The following is a 14,695-nucleotide window of genomic DNA, read 5'->3' on the forward strand; positions in this document are numbered from 1 at the left end:
GAGTTTTTCCTCTTTATTGGCGCCTCTCCCTCACCCTGCCTGGAAATCTTAGCGGGTGTCATAAATCGGGTTCTTGTCACTTTAAAGAAATAAAATATAAGGCCTCTGGAGAGTCTGATTGTTGCTACCCCCGGTTGGTCAGTGGGAGCCCCCGGGCGTGTGCCAGGCTGGTGCCCCCCCGGCTCTTCAGCACGGGACCCCTCCGGTTCCTGCTTTGGAAGCCCCTCGGCTCCATCCTGGGCCTCCCTGCCTTCAAGGGTAGCTGTCGGCGTAGGAGAACTTTGGGATGAAGTACTTGTGCACCAGCTGCTGCCTGGCAGTGAACGTCCCTGGCGCTGCCGGGCTCTTGGAAAGGGATGGAAACGGCTGCAAGGTGACCTTCGGCAAAGGCAGCTTCACGAAGGGGACGAAGCCTTTCATGAGGTAGCGGGGGAAGATGAAGGGGAAGTAGAAGCCTGCGTTGGAGGAAGGAGACAGCAGAGAAGGGAGGGGAGGAAGGAAGGAAGGAAGAGCTTCAGCCCAGGCCAGAGACCGGCTCCTGCCTGGGCCACCAGGATGATGAACCAGAGGCAGCCAGGAGCCTGCATGGCTGACTGTCCCCAGGCCGCTGTAGGGCTGGAGACTTTGAATCAATGAAGGAGAAAACCCTCCCGGCTTTCCTGGACCTTCTGCTGAAGGAGATGCTGGGTCATGCCCCTGTTGGAATCTGACTCCAGTGGTTGTGGAGGAAAAGGGCACAGGCCGGATGGGCATTCAGAGGAAGACCCAGGCCCATCCCCTCTTCATCCTAGGACACGCAGGGAAGAGCGGAGAAGGGAGAAACGTGAGTGGCGTGGTCTACGGGGGAGGAAGGGGCCCTGATCCCCTTCCTGGGCTGCTTCATGGGAGGACTGTTTAAAAGGGCAAACTGCGCATGGCAAAGTTACTGGAAGCAAAGCGTGCATTATTCTTGTCGGGGCTTATCTGTGTTTTGGCTTCCTCCCAACTGTGGTTGCTGCAGTTACCTGGTAGAAGTCTGCAATTCATCATCCTTGCCTGCCGTAGTAATTCCTTCAGTGTGGTGTGTTGGGTTTTTTAATTTCAAATTAACTTTACTTTGGGTGCTAACTGCATTGATTCCAGTGGTGGGATTCAAAATTTTTACTACCGGCTTGGTGGGCGTGGCAGGGGAAGGATACTGCAAAATCTCCAGCCAGAGGTGGGATTTGCCAGTTCTCTGAACTACTCAAAATTCCTGCTACCGGTTCTCCAGAACTGGTCAGAACCTGCTGAAGACCACCTCTGATTTACTCCCTCCGTAAACTGTTTTCTTTACAAGTTTGATATCCAGCCGAGGATAACTGGACATTGGGGCCAAGTTGGAAGCATTAAAGGGAATTTATTCTATTTTTGTGACTTGGTTATTTTTGTGTCACGCCCGTTTGGGTCATCACACACGGACTCCCTCCCTGGGCAGAGGAAGCCACTGGCCACTGTCCTTTGGCTGTCTGACACTAGGTGGCACGGGTGCAGGTGGCACCAGAATGCAGCAGCCGCAGTAGCACCAGGCTTGGCAAGGAGGCAGCCAGGGAGGCGCCACGCCCTTTGCAACCATCTCACCCGCCAGAGGGAGGGAGGGGGAGCCCCGCTAGAGTGACGGAGCAACACTCACGCTCAGCAATCCTCGTTCTCAGCATTACGTTGGTTTCTCCGAGGCGCAGAATCGCTTTGGACCTGTTGCAGAAAAGCCAGAGCTTGTACAAACCCAGGGCAGCAGAATCCACCCACCGAGGAGGTCGGAGAAAGTCAAATGGACTCTCCGGCCCTTGCAGAGGCTGGCCAGATGCCACCAGTGCTCTGTTTATGCGCCGGACACCAGACGTTGCTCTGTGTGCATGGGCCGCAGCTCTTCCTGTGCAGCTGAGAGGGGCAAAGGGGCTGCAGCCCGAGAGGGAGCGTGAAGCAGCAGACCGGTTGGCTTCCAGACTCTAGCCCTCCTTCCCCGCGTTGGGGTGGTGCTTTCCCTCTTCCTCCAGAGCCACCCCAGGGCGGCCTGAAGGGGGGTGGGCTTTCTCGCCCATCCCCTCAGGGGAAATCCACCGAGTCCAGGGGCTGCCAACTTCCCGCCTCTTGAGCGTTTGGGTCCCAAAGCAGCAGGGGAGAAGTCTTGTTGCAACAGAAGCGTGGAGGGAATCGCAGCGGAGCAACCGGGGAGCGGGGGGAACTCCAGCCCGGAAGCCCTGCAGAGGCAGGAGCTCTTGGCTCGCCCAGGCCCTCAAGTGAGCAGCTGGGCCGCGGGTTGCCCAGATCCTGAAGCTTACTTCTGAAGAGGGGGCAACGCCAAGACGGTGTCCCGGGGGGAATCAGCTCTCAAACAGACGGCCTTTTTCAGCGCCTCCAGTTCTCTCTCCAGCTGCTTGTCCGTAAAATGTTGGATGGCATCAATGGGGCGAACAGGCTGAGGAAGGGGAGAGAGGAACGTGGCCGCCACAGGTCAGCAGGGCCCAAGCGGAGGCAGCAGCTGCGCTTCTGAGCTTGGTTTTCTTTGAGCCTTGGATCAAAACAGCCACCGAGGGAAAAACAGGAAGCCCGAGAGCCAGGTGCACCGCTGCCCCCTCAACCTCCTCGCGGAGCTTCCCAATACTCTTCAAGGGCAGCCCAATGTAGATTACATTGCAGTAGTCCAGACAGGAAGTGACCGAAGGTCTGGGGGGCTACGAGTGTGGGTGTGACTATGCAGGGAGAATATGGAGGGCCTTGTTTTAGGGTGATCGGGAGTCCTTGGCGCTCACTGAGCTGGGTCATTTTCTTGAAGACCTTTCATGACCCTACTAGATAACACCATCAGCACTGAGGATGTCACCTGGTTGGATAGGAAACACCTGCAAGAAAACAACCCAGCTCAGAGAGCACCAAGGGGAGCTCATGTCAACCCTGAGCTACAAGCCTTTTCCTTTATTGATTAGCGTATTGATTTACAGTTATTGTAGAGCAAATCCAGTCAGTGTGGTGTTTTTTACTCCTCAGAATGACGTGGGGGGGGGAATCCTGAGGGCCGACTCAGCCCCTGGACGGCATCTCCTGATTCTCCTACCATCGGGCAGGAGATACAGAAGCAGAGCCAGCCGGACAAATAGGCGGAAGAGCAGCTTTTATCCAACAACTTTATCCAAAAGTTTAGACTTTTAAACAAAACGCAAGGGCCCCAGGCAGCCTCCACTCTTCCCTCTCAAAGCATGGGACTCCCAACCATCTCCCGGCCCAAGGTCCCTCCCAGGCTGGGCTGTGCACCATGGGTGGGCTTCCCGTCAGGAAGGCTAATGGGCTGAAGCGACAGGGGGATCTTGAGGGCCAGAGGGGGCCTCACCTTCTGGAAGTCTTCCACGCTGTGCTTCCCCTGCCACTCCTCCTCGCTTTCCGCCGCCTCCTGAGTCCAAAGAGGAAGGCAAGGCAGTGAGAGCCCCTCCTGGCCACTTTCCATCCCCTCCTGGCAGCCAATTGGAGGCGCCCCCTTGGGGGAGAGACGGCTGCCTCCCTGGGCACCTTGGAAGGCTACGGACTCTGTCACGGGGCCCAGGGAACCGCCGGGAGAGCCGGAAGTCGGGTTAGGCCTAATCATGGAGACCATCTAAAAACAGCTTCGATGGCACATGACCAGTCCAAGGCCAAACTCTGCCTGCAGGAGGTCCCCACCGTTGTGGCTGCAGATGGTTCTCGGGGTTCTGGCTGCCCAGGATCGTCCCCTGGATGCTTGGCAACCGGTGTGCATTTGCCACTGGTCCTCAAGCACCCCACCATCACAGGTTCGCCACCTGCACTCTTCCTGGCTGGCTTCCCCAGAGAGTCAATGCGGAAGCCACCAGAGAAGGTCCCACGTTGCTCCTCCACCACCCATGCGCCACCCCAGCCCCCCTGGCCTTGCTCCACACCAACCACTCCTGCGCCCTCCCCTCTTGCGCACCCTTCCTGAATCCCCCAGTCCATGCAGAACCTCTTGGGGACTCAGGTCCATCCCCTTTCCCCTGCACAGCGCCTCTCATGCGCCCCTCGTAGCCCTCCCCAGCAAGAGGGCGAAGTCACACGAGGCCTGTGGTGCACCCTCCCTGATCCCGGGGCACCCCTTGTGCGCCCTCTTGTGCACCATCCTCGACCCTCCCCAGTCCACGGGGCACCTCTTGCGCAACCCACACAGCGCCTCTCACACGCCCTCCCGACCTCTCACGCAACCCACCTCCTCACAACCTCCCCAACCTTTGCACTTCCCCGACCCTTGCACACCCCTCCCAGCCGCACAGGCCCTCCCCCGCCCCTCCTGTGCCCAGCCACACGCCCCCTTGCTCCCTCGCCCACCTGGCAGCAGCCACTTATTTGCCTGGGGGCTGCGACCCACAACTTCCTGCTGGCTCTGCTTGTTGGATGCGAAAGAGGAAGGGAAGGTTGGGCTTGCCAGGAGCCGGTGTGTGTGTGTGTGTGTGTGTGTGTGTGTGTGTGTGTTTCTCTCATGGCAGGCCACCTGCTCTGTGGCCGCTGGGAGGTTAACTCTCTAACTCTCCCCCCCCCCGCGTGCGCTCTGCCCCATCTCAAGGGGAGGCCGAGCCTTACCTTGTGGGCAGCCTTGGCCGGCTTTCCAGCGAGCTTCGTGGCTTTTTTGTGGCTCTTCTCCAGCCTCTTCCTTTGCTGGGTCTAAAGAGCACAAGAGTCGGTGGTCTGCAAGTTCAGAAGCCCCTCCTCAGTGGCTTCTATATCAGCACCAATGGAAGAGTCTCCACACGTGGGCCGGTTTTCCCCAGAGAGCGGGGGGGTGGGGAGGCAGTCTTCTCCTTGGGGCCCCTTGCATTGCCTGAGGCCAACCAACAAGGGGGGACCCAGAGAGGCCTCCTCGACCAGACGGGGAGCTGAGCTGCACCCACTGGGCAGGGCTGGGGGGTCTGAGCTGGAGCCCACCTTGTGGCCGGTGTCCAGGGAAGGCTTCTTCCCAGAGGTGGCCTCCTCTTGCCACAGGCGGACTCTGTGCTCCTGGAGGAAGGAAAGCCACGCCTGAGCTACGTGCCCCCCCTTTTTCAGCAAAGGGGACCCCCCCAGAACTGGGAGAGGCCTGAGGGGCTCCTGCCCGATACCAGCTCAGGTCCCCTCAATGACCCCCCTGAGCTCCCCGTCTCGGCCCTTCGGTTCTGAGCAGAGCCGCTCCCTGCAGACTCCCTTCCCCTTGGAGGGACTCCCCCGTTGGGGAGCCCTGAGGGGTGCCACCCCTCCCCTGGCTGACCCCCAGGGCCTTTCCCGGAGGGGCAAGGGGGCTCCGACTGCTCAGAATCAGGGGCCCAAGTAGCAGCAGGACAAAAGGCCGCCCCTTGCCTGCAGCCCTACGGCAGCCACGCTTTCCCCAGGCCACGGGGCAGCCGCACCACGCACGCCTCTCGGGCACCACTGAAGCATTCAGAGGCCGCAGGAGCAGAAACGGGCGAGACACGGAGTCGTTTTTTGCTGGGAAACTGTGGCAAAGGTGTGGGGGCTGGGGGGGGGGCAGCAGCACCTGGAAAATCCTGATCATCTCCTCCAGCCACTGGCTGCTGCGTTTCCGCACGGCCTCCTTGGGGTCTTCCATCTCCACCATCCAGGAGTTCATCTCCTTGAAGAAGAAGTTGTGCGGGTCCTGAAGCCCCAACTCCTTGAACATGTCCTTAAAGACGGCCCTGGGGGGGAGGGGAGGGGAGGGGCATGCCTTAGCTGGAGCTTCCTATCCACAGAATGGACACAAAGCCCACAGGGCGTTTCTCCCCTCCTTGCGAATAATGGGACTCCCTGCAGCAGGCAAGGCTCCGCCCGGTGCCCGGTGGCGCCCCAGGACCCACAGCAGGAGAGGGGCTTCCGGAGCAGCCCTAGACCCCTGCCAGGAGCTCCTCAGGGCTGCAGAGAGGCCAGTCAGCCATACCAGCACAAGGGCACTCGGCCCACCTGCCTTCCCTGCACCGGGGAGAGGACTCAGCCACAACCGAAACCCAGGCACCACATGCCACAGCCAGCGGCCTCTGTCGCTTCCCACCTGCAGCCGGAGCTCACGGAGGGTCCAACCTTCCCCCCCAGGCCGGGATCCCCCTGCAGCCCCTGGGAGCTTCCCCTCCCCTGCCGTGCCAGGGAACAGCTCAGCCAGAGAAGGGCGCTTTCCCAGGCAGGAAGCAGCGGGCCTGGGTCTCCCACGAGGGCCTCACCTGATGCAAGCAGGCGCCATCAGGTAACAGGTCATCAGCTCCACCATCAAGTCCAGGCTGTCCTTGTCCAGGTCCAGGAGGACGCGCAGGGCGGCCAGGATGAACCTCCTCTGGCTCTTTTCCTAGGAGGGGGGAAGGGGCACCTCAGCCAGCAGCCCTCATGGGGGGAGGGGTCAGGGCAGGCCCACCGTTAGCTTCCTCCTTTCCCTCGTGGAGCCCTCCTCTGCCAAGAGGGGCCCCTCCTGGAGTTTTGGGGCCCTCCCGCCGGCCCCCTCCTCACCCCCCCCGCCTGCCCCCTGGCTCCCAGGGGCAGATCGGCCCCACCTGCAGCGAAGGGGTGTTGCCTTCCTCGTTCAGCACTTCCAGCAGGGTGTACTGGATCCACCTCTTGGTCTTGTCTTCCAGCTGGTCCTCCAAGTAGCTGATGGCGCTCAGCACTTCCGTCTTGGTGTGGAAGTCGGAGGTGACCAGCGCCTCCTGCAGCTTCCTCACCAGGGACTTCAAGGGCATCTCGGGGCGGATACCCTGTGGAGACAGGAGCCCCACTCAGGAGGCGGCGACGGCAGCTGGGGGGAAGCTCACCTGGGGGGGGGGGGGGCTGACGTTGCAGAGGAAGGGGCCATTGCAGAAAAGGCCCACTGCCCAGAGAGGGGACCCAGGACAGACCTCTTCTGCTTGGACGGATGGGACGGGCAATCGGGAAGGCAACCCCGCCCCAGGCCAACATGATGACGAAAGGGGGGCACCCCACCCCCATTCATAAGGGGGAGGATGCATTGGGCTTCCCACCTCAGCCAGCCCCCCACCCCCGGACTCCAACCCTTTGACCCCTCGGGGCCCTTCCAGTCCTCCGATCCACAGGATCCCCACTGCATATGGGGCTCGGCTGAGGCTGCCTGGTTTCTAGTCCAGTGTAACAAGCCAACATCACCATGGTTTGCACACAGGTTGAGAGGTCATCGATGAGTTGCTCTTCGGTATCTGGAACGGGACTGGGGTCACTTCCAGGCTGAGCCCCAATTCTTCTTATAAAGGCAAAGGTTTCCCCTGCCAGGGGGGGGCTGGCTCTAGAGGGAGGGGCTCATCGCCACCACCACCACCACCCAGCTGAGAAGAGGCTTCAGTGGCCATGTGGCCAGCATGGCGATATATCATTGCTACCTTCCGACCGAAGTGGTACCTATTTATCTACTCACATTTGCATGCTCTCCAAGTGTTGGGTGGGCAGGAGCTGGAGCCAGCAAGAGGAGCTCACCCTTTCATGCGGTGCTTGGGTCTTCAACCTGGGCGGTCAGCTTTTGCCTTTAACCACTGAGCCATCATGCCCCCTTTTCTATCAATGGAGGTCACTAACCCGAGACAGCCCCAAGGTCAGCCCATCCCCAAGAAAGACGGGGGGCGGGGATGGAAAGTAACCGATGTGGGGTCAAGGCTCCCTTGGTGTCCTTGGGTCTCCGGGGGCCCCTCTCACCTCTGGGAAAAGATCCTGGAACCACTCTTGGTCCACGAAGGGCCAAACAAACGCCGGCATCGCCTGCTGCGGCTCTGGATACTGGGACTCATCCAGCTGAGTCAGGAAGACCCCAGGCACGCTCTGGAATCAGGGGAGGGGGTGGTGCGAAGGGAGCGGGTACATCCGCTGTGCCCTGGGTGGCCCTGACACCAGGCAGCTGCCTTGGGGGGCCGGCCGGGGGAGCCCAGCAGCTGGGGGGGGGAAGAGAGGCACCTGCTTTGTGGAGGGGGCACCTTCCTTGGCTGGCGTGATTCGGGACTTGGACGTGGTCGCCTGGCCCACCAGCCAGAGTTCTTCCTTGGGCAGCTCACCCTCATCAAATGTCACCAAACTGGCCTTCGAGGAGCTCGTCGACACCTGGCCGGCCAAGGGAGGGAAGGGTCCCTCAGAGCCCACGGCCAGAGCAGCCCCGACTGGCCCCAAGACCCAGCCCCCTCTCTGGGCCACAGGCAGCAGCCAGGCAAGGAACAGGCAGAGCAGCCCTTCTCTTCCGGGCCATGCGGTGCCAACCTGCTGCATCGCCTCCCCCCACCTCAGAGAACCTGAGCAGCTTCCGAGCATCACCTGGCTTCCCATGCAGCCTTTGGCCTCACCCATCCCCCCCCCGCCCCGATCCTTGGCAACTTTAAGACTTGGGGACTTCATGCTGGCTGGGGAATTCTGGGAGTTGAAGTCTTAAAGTCGCCCAACGTTGGGAGCCCTGAGCTAGTAACGGTTCTTGCTCATTTCCCTCCAGGTGACCCGCCTTCTGCTCCAGGACGCTGGAGAGGCTGGTCCCCCATGTGACCCTCCACCCACTGCCCATCCCAGCCAGGGAGGGTCCCCAGACCCCTTGCAGCAAAGGACAGGGCAGAGAAGGAAGCCTCCCCCCACCGCCTGGCCTTCCCAGGGTCTCTCGGTTTCTCTGCTCCTTGACAGGGCGGAGGAGAGGGACGGGATCTCCAGGGGGCACCCAACTGGGCAAATTCTGCAGTGGGAACCGCCCGGGGGGGGGTCTGTAGTGCCAGGGCAGACCCCAGGCCAGGCTCCAGCCCTGCAGAGTGGCCAGGCCAGCTGTCCCTCTTCTGGGGTTCAGGGGTTGTGTTCCCTGGCCCTCTGTCGCTTCTCCAATCACGCCCCCCCTTGCATGTTCAGGTTCTGCACCCCAACATCACGGGGGGGGGGCTCTTTCATCATTGCTTCCCCCTCCTTCCGTTCCTTGCAGGTGGGGCATGCATCGCCCAAACCGGCCGGCATTCCAAACGGGTGGCTGTGCGCCTGTCCCGACTCCTCCGGGGTTGGGGCTGTGGGCCCGAAAGGGCACTGCTGGGTTGGGGGCCCAGCCTCCGTGCTCCGCCAGCTGCCAGCCCTGGGATGGGGGGCAGCCTCCTGCAGGCCCCAGCTTACCTCCTGGGGCTCGACCACCTTCACCAGGTCCTCTGTCTCCGTGGAGCTGGAGTGGAGCTGCTGGACGACCACCGAGTTGGGGATGAAGCCCGAGGATATTCTGGGCAGCTGGAGACTCCGGCTCTTGAGCTCCTGGGGAGGAGGAAGGGGGAGAGTTGGGCAGCTCTCCCAGCCCTCCCCCTGGAAGGGGCAGAGCCCGGGGGAACAAGGGCCCCTCCCTCTGTGAGCAGGACTGTCTTCTGCAGCTTGGAGCTCCCTCGAAAGAGCTGGGGGCTGCACAGGCAGGAAAATGCCCCCTCCCCACCCAAGACGGTATCACCATCCACAGGCAGGGCACCCAACCCTCCGGGGGGAGGGTGCTGAAGGCTCCTCCGTCCCTTCCCATAAAGCAGAGGCAGAATCCAACGGCCGCTGCAAGCGAGGGGCCACAGGGCCCGATCCGCTCCGACCAGGAGGCCTGAGAAGCCCCTTCCGACTCCCTGGCTCTATGGGGGGGTGGGGGCCGCAGGGCGGGGGCAGTGGGCATGGTGAGCCCCGGAGGGAACCCCCAGGTGCTTCTGGGCCCAGAGGCCGACCGTGGGGGAGCATGGAGGAGCTGGGGGAGGGGAGGTGGGGCCCCTGCAGATCCCCGGCTGAGGACAGCTCAGCCCGTTGCTGGGTCAGGGAAGGGAGCCGCAGCTGCCCCCGAAGGGCTTGCTCACCGCATGAGACCCCTGTGGGCTGCTGGGCCTCTCCGGAAAGAAGCCTTTGACGATGCCGGACAGCTGGGGGCTCCTCAAACGCGAGGTGGAGGCCACGGACGCCTGGCTCGGCTGCGCCGACACCGGTTCCCTGAAGACCACGCTCTGGGCGCCAGACACCACAAGAGGCCCGGTGGGCTCCCTTTCAGCCCCCACCACACACCCCCGCCTCCTCCCTGCAAAGGCCGCCCAGGGCTGCCACCTCCACCGGGAGCCCTGGGCCCTCCTTGGAAAGGCTCCTGGTGGCCGAGAGCGGGGGAGGTGAAGTCACACGGGGGAGAGGTGCCACGGAGCACTGACCACGGAGAATCTGTCCACGGGGGCTTCCTTTAGAGGCCTGCAATGGGTTGGCCCCTCGTCTGGGGCTTGGGGAAGGAAGCCGCGGCCGGGTCAACATTTCCAGAATTTGTGAATGATTTCAAACTGCTGAAAGCCCCCCGCAGCAGTGTAGGGGAGGGGGGTCTTCACTCACCCCCCTCCCAGCTGCCCCGAGGCCTCCTTCCTCCCTCTGCTCGGCCTCCTTCCAACTCTGGGCCTTGAAAGGCGCCGTGGAGCCCCAACACCCGCAGGGCAACCAAGGCCGGGGGGGGGTTGGGGGTGGCGGCTACAGCGGCCCCTTACCTTCTCGCTCTTAAAGTGCCCGGAGGGGCTGGGGGACGAAGGGCCCTCTGGGGAGACCGAGATCACAGCCTGGACCGTTTTCACCAGGCTCAAGCGCTCTGCCAGCTGAGGGAGAGCAGGCACTTTAGCAGGCCCTGGGCAGGATCCCACCCAGCCACCATTTGGGTGCGTCCCTTGGGCCCGCAGGGCAGGACAGCCAGAGCAGCCTCGGCTTCCCAGGCTGACCCCCCGTCCTGTGCCCCCAATCTTCCCTGGGGCAGAAGCAGACTCCCCCCTTGGGCCACTCCTCTTCCGGCTCCGTCACCCCAGAAGGGGAGCCCGGGAGACGGGGGGCTAGAGGGGAAAGAAGGGGAATGGCAGCCCCCCCGGACCCTCACCGTGGGCGCCTCCTCCGAGGGCCCCTTCAGCTCGGGCTGGACGCCTTGCCGGCTGCTGGCTCTGGCCGAAAGGGACCGGACGGCCTTTGGGGCTTCCTGCATCACGGGGGGCGGGGGAGCTTCAGCCCTCCCCAGGGAGGGGGACGCCTGCATCCTGGCAGAGGACGGGGCAGTGGCGACCTCCACCTAGGAGAAGCCAGGAGGGAGAGCAGAGGGGGCTTCAGCCCAGGGGCCCCCCCATCCCTCTCCCCACCCCCCCACCAGCTGCCAGAAACCATTTCCCAGTTTGCAATGGCGGACCTGCTGAGGGAAATATAATTCCATTTGGGGTGGAAAATAGGCTTATTGGCTGGACCACATTTTAAGTACAACAAGGCCATAAAGGCATCAGCCCCCCCTTTCTTTTTAGGAATGAGGCCCCCAGCATACCCCTCAAAGGCTGCCCCCCCGCCCCCAAACTTGCACCTGGCCAGCCAGGCTCCCTCACCTTCTTCCTCTTCACCTGGAGGCTGCCAGGAACTGCAAGGGAGGAGGCAAAATGCAGGGAGGGGCTGATATCCTGGGGGGGGGGAGGAATAGGGGAGGGGAAGAAAGGTCCCCCTGTAAGCAGGCCTAGCAAGGCTGGGGGTGGGAGGGGGAGAGGGAGACCAGCACAGCAAACCCCCTCCCGTGTGGGGGCTGCTCCTGCCCACAGCCCTGACGTTGCCCAGGGGAGTCCCGTGGGGTGGGGTGGGGCGCCCCCAAGAGGAAAAAAGAGGGGGGCTGGCCAGGGTCCGGCCCAGTTGCGCCACACCCCAGACGGCCTGGGACCCCCAGAGAGCGGGGAGAGGCCCTTTACCACAAAGAGGGAGCTGCTCATTTCGAGGCTCCTGGGCTTAGCGAAGCCCCCGAGGAACATGTGAGAGATGGAGGGTCCCCGGAGGGCCACGAGGGGGTCCATCCGTCCCAGGCATTCCAGCACTTCGTCGGCGTCGAAGGGATCCTCTTTGGGAATCTGGGCGGGGGGAGGAGGAGGAAGCGGCAGGGCTGAACTGGGATCCAGCCCAGGAGACCCAGGAAGGGCCCCCGTTGGGCAGGGGGAAAGCTGCCCATTATGGATATTGGCAGACCTGGTTGCGGGGAGGGGCTGGTGCTGGTGCCAGGTCAGGGTGCCCAGCTGGGTCTCTGGGTCAGAGCTGGCCCACCAGAGCTTCCAAGGACCGGAGGACTGCCGCCAGCCTTTGCCCGGGTGAGCAGCCGCCAAGCCTTTTAGAGAACAGAACCCTCCCTCCCTCCGGATGCGGGTTGCCCAGGAGAGGGCGTGGGAGGGGCCCCCTATGCACAGACATGGCCCAGGCGGGGGCAGGAGCCCCTTGGTCCCAGCGGAAGGGGGCTGGCACCGGGCAGGGAAGGGCGTGCCAGGGGGCTCCGGCCCAGAGCCCAGCACGCACTCCCACCCGCTCCCCAGCAGCCCTGCCAGCCGCCGCGCCACCTGCAGGCTGAGCTGCTCCTTGTAGAAGAAGCGCAGGTAGCGCTCAAAGGCCTCCACCCGCATCTCCTTGGAGAGGGGCCGCTTCTTGGCCGGGCTGATCTTCCCCTCCTGCAGCAGCTGCAGGTCCCGGTTCCTCTCCGCCAGCTGGGCCAGGCCCTGCAGAGGAGCCCCAGGTCAGGCCTCCCAGCCCAGCCGAGCCCCAGGCAGCTCCTGCTGGGCTGCGCTCCTCCGCCACCCCCTGGCCTCCCCCCCCCCGGGGTGGGTGGGACTGACCTCCAGCTTGAGCTTGGCTTCCCTGACCTCCTGGGACTCCTTCAGGGGCACCTGGAAGACGCTGGACATGCTGGACCTGCCGAAAGAAGAGGCGGGTCCTTCTCCTGGCGGCCCCCAGCCCCCTCCCCCTCCTCCCTGCACTGGAGCTGCAGCTGTTCTGCCACAAGAGATGCTGGCCTCACAAGGGCCACGGAGCAGAGACACCGCCCCACAAGGCCGGAGGGCCCCCCAAAGCAGCTCCAGCCAACCCCCAGGAGGCTTCCCATCCGCACTCCAGGCTGCGTCCCTCTGCCCTCCCTTCCTCTGGGCTCTCCTCCGTGGGGGAGACCGGGCCCCTTTCAATGCCCGCCTTTTACCTCGGGCACCTCATACCTTTAGGACGTCCCGGGTACAATCTGGGGTGCCCCTGAGGCAGGAGACCCAGCTGGGGGGCTCTACGCCAGCCCCGCTCGCTCGCTCGGCTCTGCCAAGAAGGGGCCAAGGGCCTCTGCAATGGCAGGGCTCCAAGTGGAGAATGAAGGCCACGCAGGCGCCCCCTCCCTCCCTTCCTCGCTCGCTCGCACCTACAGAGCAGCCCAGACACCCCAGGCGCCCCAAGGCGGAGGAGGAGGAGCCCCAGGAGCGCAAGCGTGCCACCCAAGCCCCCACCCCCCACCCCCCCGGCCTGGGCCCAGAGCTCACTCCGACTTCTTGACCGGCAGCTCCTGCATCAAGCGCCGGTTGTTCTCTCGCACCAGGGCCTCAAAGCTGGTGCGGCTGATGGGCAAGGAGACGTCCTGCAGGGGCTCCAGGAACTCGGCCCACAGCAGCTAGAAGAGCAGCAACAGGAGGAGGAGGAGGAGGAGGAGGAGGAGAGGCAGGCTCCCTTCGGGGGACCAGAGCACCCCGGTCCCTGGCAACGGGGCCTGGACCCACCTGGGGGTGCCCTCCGGACTCACCTGCATCTGGTAGTAGCTGGGCAGGTACTTGGTGTGGGGGATGAGGTAGAGGTGCTGCTCCAGGCCCACCAGCAGGTCCCCCTTGGGGTTGGCGAAGGCCAGGCTCTCCGGGATGGTGTTCAGCTTCAGGTGGCTGCAGGTAAGGGGAGCAGGATTGGGCCCCCCAATGGGAGACAGAGTGGGAGACCCCACGGAAGGTGCGAGACACCCCCCCCGCAGCCTCTTCAATAGGGCGGGGCTTTATGCCATCGCTACGGCAGGCAGGGTGGATGCCACCGGGCCAAGCAGAGGCGGTGTTTGGAGAGCAGCTCCACTGATTGGCTGCCTGAGGCCCCCAAAATGGGGCCGTTGGGGTGGGGGGAGCCCAGGAGAAGAGCCCAGCACTGCACTGGAACGGCCTTTGGGGGAGGGGCCCTTGGGCACAGCCCCTCCCCCACCCCGGCCCTCACCGGAGCAGCCTGTTCTTGTGGTCCCAGATCTTGACCGACCCGTCCCGGCTGGACGAGGCAAAGAGCTGCAGGTTTGGGCAGCAGCAGAGTCCTGGCAAGAGGATTTGGGGCATGCAGTGAGGGGAGGGTGGGGTGGGGGGAGCTGAGACCCACCCAGTCCAGGTGGAACAACTTCTTTTGCCTCCCCTGGTCCCTTCCGGGGCTGGGGGGAGATATCACCTGTGATGTCATCCTGGGCGTCGTCCTCAGGTCCGTGCTCCGAGCGCGTCTGCTCCAGCAGGTTGTAGTGGACGATGCTGTAAGTGACTGTTTCGGGGTCCTGGAAGGCCACGGCCAGGGTCTCTCCCAGGAAGCACAGGTGCCACGCAGGGGAGGCGCAGGAGAAGCACAGCAGGGGGAGGAGGCTCTCCTCCGCGTAGGGGAAGAGGCGCCACATCTTCACCGTGAGGTCAGCACCTGTTCTGGGCAAGGGCACCGCTTGGTCACCTGGGTCTGCCACTCCCTCTTCCCAGGCTGACCCCCGGCTCCCGGCCTCCGCTAACCCCCCCCCCCCGGGAGGTTTACTGCGCTGTGCCTGAAGAATTCCCCTCACGGGTAGCTGCAAAGGGGGGTAGAGTTACAACATCCCCCCTTCTTATCCAGGGGGTTTACTCACTCGGTGGGCCTCCTCCTCCTCTTAGGACTCGCTAAGAAAGTGAGTTTCTACTGTTGGCGGGAAGTTTATTAGAAATGGGGAAACGGG

General features: G+C 63.3%; 1 protein-coding gene across 1 annotated transcript in view; it reads right to left on the reverse strand.

Annotated features, from left to right (window-relative positions):
- Nucleotides 1-14,695, reverse strand: part of WDR97 (WD repeat domain 97) — a 23,564-nt gene continuing 8,869 nt past the window's right edge. The window contains exons 11-32 of the mRNA XM_087928727.1: nucleotides 14,173-14,409; nucleotides 13,954-14,044; nucleotides 13,505-13,637; nucleotides 13,248-13,375; nucleotides 12,567-12,642; nucleotides 11,661-12,449; nucleotides 11,310-11,381; nucleotides 10,823-11,008; nucleotides 10,446-10,550; nucleotides 9,786-9,929; nucleotides 9,085-9,216; nucleotides 7,912-8,055; nucleotides 7,657-7,779; nucleotides 6,510-6,710; nucleotides 6,186-6,307; nucleotides 5,510-5,669; nucleotides 4,924-4,995; nucleotides 4,582-4,662; nucleotides 3,347-3,406; nucleotides 2,301-2,437; nucleotides 1,652-1,713; nucleotides 1-455 (exon numbers count right to left, since the gene is read on the reverse strand). Coding sequence (XP_087784853.1) covers nucleotides 253-455; nucleotides 1,652-1,713; nucleotides 2,301-2,437; nucleotides 3,347-3,406; nucleotides 4,582-4,662; nucleotides 4,924-4,995; nucleotides 5,510-5,669; nucleotides 6,186-6,307; nucleotides 6,510-6,710; nucleotides 7,657-7,779; nucleotides 7,912-8,055; nucleotides 9,085-9,216; nucleotides 9,786-9,929; nucleotides 10,446-10,550; nucleotides 10,823-11,008; nucleotides 11,310-11,381; nucleotides 11,661-12,449; nucleotides 12,567-12,642; nucleotides 13,248-13,375; nucleotides 13,505-13,637; nucleotides 13,954-14,044; nucleotides 14,173-14,409 — 3,458 coding nt within the window. The 3' untranslated portion in view covers nucleotides 1-252. The remainder of the gene's footprint in view (nucleotides 456-1,651; nucleotides 1,714-2,300; nucleotides 2,438-3,346; nucleotides 3,407-4,581; nucleotides 4,663-4,923; nucleotides 4,996-5,509; nucleotides 5,670-6,185; nucleotides 6,308-6,509; nucleotides 6,711-7,656; nucleotides 7,780-7,911; nucleotides 8,056-9,084; nucleotides 9,217-9,785; nucleotides 9,930-10,445; nucleotides 10,551-10,822; nucleotides 11,009-11,309; nucleotides 11,382-11,660; nucleotides 12,450-12,566; nucleotides 12,643-13,247; nucleotides 13,376-13,504; nucleotides 13,638-13,953; nucleotides 14,045-14,172; nucleotides 14,410-14,695) is intronic.

Source organism: Pseudonaja textilis, chromosome 3 (assembly GCF_049901715.1).
Source record: "Pseudonaja textilis isolate UNSWEBS1 chromosome 3, rPseTex1.2, whole genome shotgun sequence".
Classification (NCBI taxonomy): Eukaryota; Metazoa; Chordata; class Lepidosauria; order Squamata; family Elapidae; genus Pseudonaja; species Pseudonaja textilis.